Source organism: Prionailurus bengalensis, chromosome F2 (genome assembly GCF_016509475.1).
Source record: "Prionailurus bengalensis isolate Pbe53 chromosome F2, Fcat_Pben_1.1_paternal_pri, whole genome shotgun sequence".
In the NCBI taxonomy this organism is placed as follows: domain Eukaryota; kingdom Metazoa; phylum Chordata; class Mammalia; order Carnivora; family Felidae; genus Prionailurus; species Prionailurus bengalensis.
In genome coordinates, this window is record NC_057353.1 from 42,874,133 (window position 1) to 42,882,577 (window position 8,445).

Here is an 8,445-nt window from a genome sequence, read left to right on the forward strand (position 1 = left end):
TTCTCCGCACATACCATTGTAGAGGTCCAGTTTGAGATGCTTCAGCTCTGGTCTCCTTGCAAAGGTACACATTGGCTGCCTAGTTGAATAATTATATATAGACTCCTGCAAAAGTGATCTTTAACTTAAAGGAGCCTCTGGAGAGTCCTAGTCAAGGAAAATCCAAATGGTTTTAAAAACAGGGGTTCAGGACAGTCTGTTTTCTTAGTCTTTTTCTGTGAAGCAGGACTATGTTGAAACCTCCTCCAAGTGTGGCCTGATCTTTAAAAGCCCCCAGGGAATCTTGATCTTGCCTGAGTGGTTTTCAATCCTCGCTTGTACTAGGAATTCACCGGTGACAAAGGAATACAAGGGCACAACCTGCCTGCTGTTCTTCAGTCCAGTCTTCCCTATTCAGCCTGAACATGTTTTAGAAAAATTGTTCAGTCTTATTGTTAGCTACCATTTCACCCATAAGAGCCCCTGGGGCAGGGGGCTCAAGCAAGTCAAGAGATCCTATGACCTACAGCTTTTGTGCCAAGAACACAAATATCTGCGATTTCCTTTTCTACTGTAAAAGTGACTGCTGTTCAGTTATAAAAAATTGACTATTAGAGAAAATGAAAAATATAAATGCTACCTTTATTCAGTAAAAGATAACCACTGTTGCCATCTCAGTGTTTCCCCAGTCTTTCCTTAACCAAGAGTCGGGGATTTTGTTTCACCTGGTTACATCTTTCTTCATTTAATATCGTAAGAAGTTTCCAAGTTTTTACTTTTTTTTTTTTTTAATGTTTATTTTGGAGAGAGAGAGAGACAGAGCGCAAGTGTGGGAGGGGCACAGACAGGGAGACACAGAATCTGAAGCAGGCTCTAGGCTCTAGGCTGTCAGCACAGAGCCCGACACGGGGCTTGAACCAAGGAACTGTGAGATCATGACCTGAGCTGAAGTCAGACGCTTAACCGACTGAGCCACCCAGGTACCCCGAAGTTTCTAAATTTTAAAACTCTCTTAATATACTTTTTCCACTTAGCACAGCTTAGTCATGTCCTATTACTGAAAACTTTCATTGCTCAGTTTTTCACTCTGATAAGCAGTGCTGCAAAAACATCCTTTTCATAAAGTATCATTCCATCACGGTTTTGGAGTCCTACACTATTTCTGTGGATGCATGACCTTGGACAAGTTGCTTGATCTCTGTAAGCCTTTCTCAATTTGTAAAGGAGTAATAATCCTATCTCACTGCATTGCGGTAAGATCAATGATCACAAAGTGCACAGTGTCTAATGTAAAATAATCACAATCACTCAATATAATGGTGGCCACTACTGGAATTATTTAGAAAAAGTTTGCGGTTCTTGATACATATTGCCAAAATGTTATCCAAATGGGTTATATCCATAGAACACCCATCAGCAACGTATGAGATTCAAATTAATTTGCAAAGGTGTGAGAGAGGAACGAAACTGAATCACTGAAAACAATGGTCCTTGGTTGTGAGAATTTGTCTTAGTTGCTTCATTGGGCCTGATAGGGAAGCACCTTGACACAAAAATCTTTACTAATCTCATATAGTCCTTCACTAAACCACATCCCAATACTAGCATCTGTCAACATCCTCAACCATTTCTCTGTGATCTGTGATACTGTACCAATAACAGAACTCAAATGGATTGCAAAATCAAATCATAAATCTTACAAAATATTAAGTATGTTAAAGGAGAACTGCTTTGCCATGACCAAATCCATGATCAAAGGAGGATCTAGGCAAATTGCTCTATACCATCCCTGCGAGTTAGGCGCTGAGGGGGCGTCTAAGTATACTGCTAATCTACAAAGGCAATACAAAGGTGACTGTTCTACTTGGAAGAATGTTATATCCTTCAGTACATTAAGAAGTTATCCACTCAGTGAGGAAAACTGATTAAAGTAGCTTTTTTAAGCTCCAGGAAGGAGTAAAATGCTAACTAAAAAGTATCTTAGAATTGTAACAGGGAAGTAAATTCGGTAGTTGCTCAGAATAGGGTTTAGAATTCAAACATCCCAACAATAATTACAATAGACATTTATTTAAAGTTAATACATTTGCAGCTCAAATAGTTCCAAATTGTATATTTTGGGTTTACCCAATCTCTTAAAAATATCTGAGGGCAGCTGCAACCACAGATTTCAACTCCATGATTATTTCTTTGCCCATTCTTCTCTTTCTTTTCTTTCCCGAATAACTTCTTTCAGATATGGTTCAAGGTAGAACTTATCCTAAAGAATGAATAAAAGAAAAATATTATATGCCAATATCACACACTGATATATCCCTAACACTCAACAGGTCTTCGACAAAAGAAATCCATCAAAATTAATTTTTATTTCTAACTTAAAAATATATATATATTGAAGCAGGCTAAAAACGGTCTGCTTTTCTAACATGTAAAAGCCCACAAAGATACTGTAATAAGTTGCTTTGATAGGTTATGAGAGGAAAGTCTGCCAGAGAAGAAGAGATGAGAGTACAAGCCTTTGCCTAGTTTCAATGCAGTTCAAGAGGAGGGGTACTTCGGAGTCCTTCCTGGGAGCTAGAGGGCCACTCCATGGGCTGATCACATGCATATCACCAATTTTTTCATCTGAGCAGAAAGCAGAGTGCAGAGGGAGAACAATGGGCTGGAAGAGACACGATCTGGATTCCAGCCCTGGATCTCTACATTAGAGACTTGCTTAGGGATTTTGGAACAGTCACATCACCTCTAAGTCTCAAAGTGTTTATCTCTAAAATGGAGCTAACATTTGCCCTACTAACCTCACTGGACTGCCATGAGGATATTTCTTTGACATCACCTTGAGAACCCTAACTGTACAAATGAATGTGTTTCTCTGTTTCTAATGCTCAATCCTTGGAGGCCAACATTGTCAGATACATAAAAACTGTGCTACCTCCTCATATTTTGTCCACTGCTCTTTAGGCAAGATCTGGTGCCTCATGGTCAGGTCCAGTGCTCTCTTAATGCGAAACATCCTGTCATTATAAAGGTTCTCAGGAAGCCTTCTTATGGCCTCTTTCACATCATCATTCTCATATATTGTATCATCTCGCATTAGTCCTATGATAAAAAACAAGAGAGTCAGATTGAACACACATCTCAAAAATCAGACATTTAAAAAAAAAAAAACGGGTAAATATGTTTATGACTTATAACTTAAGACTCAGGTGAAATATGTATGTATTTCATACATAATAATGGGTTATTTCTTAAACATACTATAGAAACAAAATAAGAGCCTTTTAAAATACACTGCGACAAAACTCACATTTCCTCTGAAACAATTTTAAAAATATTTAAAATATTTACTTTATTTTTAAACACACATCAATAAACCACATGTCTATTTTCTTATACTTTACATCTGAGATCAAGGTATTAAAGAATCTTAAGATGACAGTGTACTAAAGAACCAGTAACATTTTTTTTTTTTATTTTTTTTTTTTTAACGTTTATTTATTTTTGAGACAGACAGAGACAGAGCATGAACAGGGGAGGGGCAGAGAGAGGGAGACACAGAATCTGAAACAGGCTCCAGGCTCTGAGCGGTCAGCACAGAGCCCGACGCGGGGCTCGAACTCACGGACCGTGAGATCATGACCTGAGCTGAAGTCGGACGCTTAACCGACCGAGCCACCCAGGCGCCCCAAGAACCAGTAACATTTAATGACACTTCCATCAAGCTTCAATTAATAAAAAGATGAAGTTCATGGCAAATTATAAAATTTTTAAAAATTTCAGGTATCAGATGATTGTAAAAATGCCAGACAATTTTAACATTGAAAAATCTCTTTCGAAGTTCCTATAACTTAAATTTTCAAATGCTAAGTGGAGGAGTTGGGAGAGGGAGTGTATAAGGAAAATGTACTGTTACCATATTTCAAGAACATAATTTATTTCCATCTCAAACATCTGAGATGATTCTATTACTCTCTTCTCAAAATAATAAAAAGGAAATGACTTAACAATAAAATGTGGCTTAATTTTAAAATTCTCTAATGTACACAGGTACAGTTAAACTGTTTTTGGGAATCTTAACTCTTGCAAAAGCACTACTCTCAGATAAAGCAAAACAAGAAAACCGAAGAAAACTCAGATACTCACCCAGTTTATTGAACCCTGCAGCATTGTAATACCATTTTCGAATACCCTCCAGCCACCGACTTGATGCTGCAACTGATATTGTCACACTGTTAGTTGCTATGATTCACTTATTATACTATATGAACATGTAGACAGGCAAGCAACCAGTACTTTTATTACCTTGTTAGAGAATGCAAACATTGGGAGGAATTTCCTTTTAAAATCGCATATCCTATATAGATAAAAACTGCTTATTGTATCTATGAGCAAAAGTGATCACAGGTTAAAAAAAGGTGGGCAGCAAGTCATGGGAAAAAGGGTAAACTCAAGTATCTGATGTACAAAAGATCTATATAGAGGTACTTATTACCACTCCAGCCTCTCCATGTCAAGTGTCCCATCCTTTTATGTACCTGTTACCATCAGAACTGAAGGGGTAGGATGTGGGAATGGTACTTGGAACTCCTACACCTTTTGTAGTTTCAGAAATTACAGGAAGGAAGTATAAACTTTTCAAAGGAGTTGGAGTTATATGAAAAGAAGATAAGACTTCAGGATAGGCCGGCAGGTCTCAATGACCCTCTTCCTCCAAAATCTTTATTCCACATTACCTTTACTTCACTTGGCTACCCTCTCTCTCTATATATCTATATATCTATATCTATATCTCCCGAATATATATATATATATTTCTGGGAGGATTTTGATACCATTAGCCTGTCATTTAATATAGATTATGGTAGAAGCAGCCCACTTTCCTCCTCCCAAGTAGCTAATTTTCCAACAAGGAAATGGATGAGAAGAAATAGGTAGTGTTAAAGCCTAGCAGGACTGAGCCTGATGGGATAACCCAGTAGAGGCTAAGGGCAACATGATAGTGCCTGACGTATTCGTAGGAGAGAGGTGGTAAGAAGGGGAGGAAGAGCATGTTTAAATTTTCTTTTAAAGTTTTGTCTGGGGCTAGCCCCTCACTAAGGGACGAAAGCAAACTTCCCTTTTATTTCAATCCCTCCTTATCCCTACTCCTTAGTATATCACAGATTACACAACTTTGGTTAAGTCTCCTTGAAAATTAAGCACCATGTATAAAATTGCTTCTAGAAAAACAAGTGCCAAAGAGTCAACAATCTACAAACATACTTGTAGAGGACAAATTATCTGTAAACATATTTACCATTGATGGTGGTAATGATTAATATCCATTGAACACCTACCTGCATGCTAGGCACTATACTATCTGCTTTACCCACATTAGCTCTGTTTATTTACAACACACCTGTAGGTCTATCTAGTTCTCAAACACAGGATAGAGTGGAGTGCTTTCTACGTTTGTCAAACTATGAAACAATGAGTTCTTAAATGTCTCCCCGCCACCAAAAAGTTCAGTGTCATTTAAATTAATGGATTTTTCGGGCAACCTTATGTTTCCTAACAGCTTCGACCACTGCTGGGGGCGAGGAGAAAGGGATCAATAGTTTTTAAAAGCTACTCCAATGTATACCTCCAGAGGGCAGAGACTGGCAAAAAATAGTGCTGGGGAGGGAAAATCCTACTTGGTCCTCACGATCTGTTTTAAATACTCTGGTAATTTCTGTATTCTATTCCATTAGGTATGTTTGCGCCAGTGCCTACAGTAAATACAAATTTATCCAAACCTACAGATCGAGCTGCCGTCCCAAATAAGCCAAGGTTAATCTGAAGTTTGGCTGTAACCTTAGCTCAGCTGCCCCTAATTTCCGTTTGAGAAGCGTGAGGTTGGGAACCGAGTTTGCAGACCTATTTCCTCCGGCCACTCTGCCTTGGTTACCTGATCTGCAGAAAAGGGAAACTAGTACTAATCTCTCACGTCTCACTGGCAGGAGAATTTATCACACATGATAGGGCTTGACTCACGGCAAGCACTCGGTTCATTCTGGTTGAAAATCCTGCACTAATTATCTCCTTGTGCCCTTGAACTTTTTTAAGGTCGAGCGGAAGGACTGCCGAGCACGGGCAGCTGGAATGGCAGGGCTGTGGAGCCACCGCGGGCACCTTCACCAGCAGCAGATCCACCTCCCGACCCTCCAGGTGAGCCCGGGGACAGCAAGGGGATGAGGGAAAAGGTGTCCTTTAGGCTAGAGCAGAGCCGCCACCTTCTCATCGCCGCACACCTGGCCCCTTAGAGCAGAAGAAGTGGAGCAAATTGCTGCAAGAATAAAAGGTTGAGTGTGGCGATGCCTGGCAGGGTGGTCGCCAATAACTTACCCGCAGGCCGGCTCGCCATTTTGACCCGATACTGGAGCGTTGCCTGCTGGGTAAGTCCTGAAGGACGCGCTGGACACAATGCGCAGGCGCCACCTGTCGCGTCACCAGGCGAGGAAGGACGCCCGCGCAGGCGCAGTTTTGGCGCCGACTTCGGGCGCCTGCTGGCGGCGCTCTTCCCCTTGGGTCAGGGCGCTGTAGTAAGTTTGGCGTTTTGCGCACCCTGTTCCATTAAACATTTCATGTGACCTGGTGGGAAGAACATTAGGCAAGGAATAAGGACACTGGGGCTTTAGCCTGGATTCTATAATGGACAAGCTGTGAGAATTTACGGAGTATTAATTGAGCCCTTTGTACATAGTAATGCGCTAAGCCTTTTACCTGCATATTCTCATTTTCTTTCATTTAGTTGTAAATCTAAGGTAGGTACTGTCATTATCCCCATTGTAGAGAGGAAACTGAGGTTCAGAAAAGTTGGATAAATTGTCCAAGACCACAGAGCTAGAAAGAATCCAGATCATCTTCTGGTATCAGAGTATCTAGGTAAAACTTTGGGACTCCTTAACTCTAGGACCATGTACTTAACTACACTACTAATCCAGGCACCCTAACCTTCTCTGGACTTCCGTTTCTCCAGTTTAAGATCTACACCAAGCCATTTTAGTGGAAGGGAAGGCTAGATAAGAACAACAACAACAAAAATTGATGCTAAAACTAAGAGATAGAGCAGAGTTTGTGTACAATTTTAAGATAGAAATATACTCTTAAGAGCTCAGCTCCAACATGTTAAGTCTAAGGGATTAAAATCTTGGGACAGAAAGCAATTAGAATTAGTGTGACTGATTCAGTTGCTAGTGAACCTCTAGCAGCATTACTGTCATGGTCAACTTGAACTGCTGTAACAAAACACCAGAGACTGGATAGCTTAAAAAACAAAAGTATTTCTCACAGTTCTGAAGGCTAGAAGCCCAAGATCAAGGTGGCAGCACAGTTTCAGTTGAATGGTCTTCCTGTGGGTGGTGCAGGACTGCAGTCTCACTGTGTCCTCACATGGCAGAGAGAAAGCAAGCTCTTTTGTGCCTATATTATAAGGGCATTAAATCCCATTATGAAGGCCCCACCCATATTACTTCATCTAAACGTAATTATTTTCCAAAAGCTCTATCTCCAAATGCCATCACCTTGGGAGTTAGGGTTTCAACATATGAATTCTGGAGAGACAATTCAATCCATAGCAAGTACCCACAAATATCTACTTTTGTTTTCTTCAGGCTTAAGCTGAGAACTGGAACCATATAGAAAGCCATCTCATTGTAAATTCAAAAGGTTAGATTTAATGGTCTTGGTCACATTCCAGTCCTAAAATTTTACTGCCTTCCCCTTTTTTCTTTTGTGCCACCAGATTCTCAACACTACTCAGTCCTTATGCAGCACTAAAAACTGACGAGGGCTGCTCCCAGACTACACTAGCCAAAGTGAAGTCTGAAAGATGTGAAGAAATGCAATACATTTTACACTGGCACATTACTTTACCAGTGCTCTACTAAACTCTTTTTCCTTCCTCATTACCCTGAAGTTTCAGCTTGCTGGTTATAGGGTGAAGGCAGTAAGAGAAGGAAGACCTTGTCAAGAGGTCAGATATCCAAGACTGTTGCAAAATCCAGCTCCTAAAGGTATTGAGCCTAGAGATCCTGGATGTTTGCTGGCAGTCATTAGTATTGATTCAAAAAATATGTTTGATTTCCTCCAGGCACATGGGTAGGATTGCACTTCTCTACTCCCTTAAAGGTAGGCATGGCCATGTGACACTTTGGCCAAGAAAAATGTGAGAAGTTTTTAAGAACAATTCACATTCCTTTCCCCTTTCATGGATTGGGCTATAGTTAAGACACAGTGGAGGTTCCATCAACTTCTATTGCTAAAGATGATATGGAGCACAGCTCTTTTGGTCCCAAGTTGGACATGTAGGAGACAAATTTTTCTGTGGTTCTAAACCATTTAAGGCTTTAGGACTATTCATGAGAGCCTATTCTGACTGATATGAGTGGTTTTTTAATAAGGGCAAAATGAGGTTCTGAGCCATAGACCAGTTGTTGTTTAGCT

At 40.2% G+C, this 8,445-nt stretch overlaps 1 protein-coding gene across 1 annotated transcript; it reads right to left on the minus strand.

Annotated features, from left to right (window-relative positions):
* Positions 1-2,029: 2,029 nt before the first annotated feature.
* Positions 2,030-6,469, minus strand: LOC122495631 (cytochrome b-c1 complex subunit 7). Its single transcript, XM_043601427.1, has 4 exons — positions 6,346-6,469; positions 4,123-4,194; positions 2,912-3,078; positions 2,030-2,239 (listed from the first exon to the last, which is right to left on the minus strand). The coding sequence occupies exons 1-4, from the start codon at positions 6,362-6,364 to the stop codon at positions 2,162-2,164; spliced, it is 336 nt and encodes a 111-aa protein (XP_043457362.1). The 5' UTR covers positions 6,365-6,469; the 3' UTR covers positions 2,030-2,161.
* Between the last annotated feature and the right edge of the window lie 1,976 nt (positions 6,470-8,445).

What these genes read in the sequence shown, in the direction of transcription:
- LOC122495631 (XM_043601427.1), bottom strand. An exon ending in TGCAGGGTTCAATAAACTGG is followed by an intron (nt 3,079 to 4,122) that starts GTGAGTATCTGA and finishes TTTTTATCATAG; the next exon opens with GACTAATGCGAGATGATACA. An exon ending in AGTGGACAAAATATGAGGAG is followed by an intron (nt 2,240 to 2,911) that starts GTAGCACAGTTT and finishes TTCATTCTTTAG; the next exon opens with GATAAGTTCTACCTTGAACC.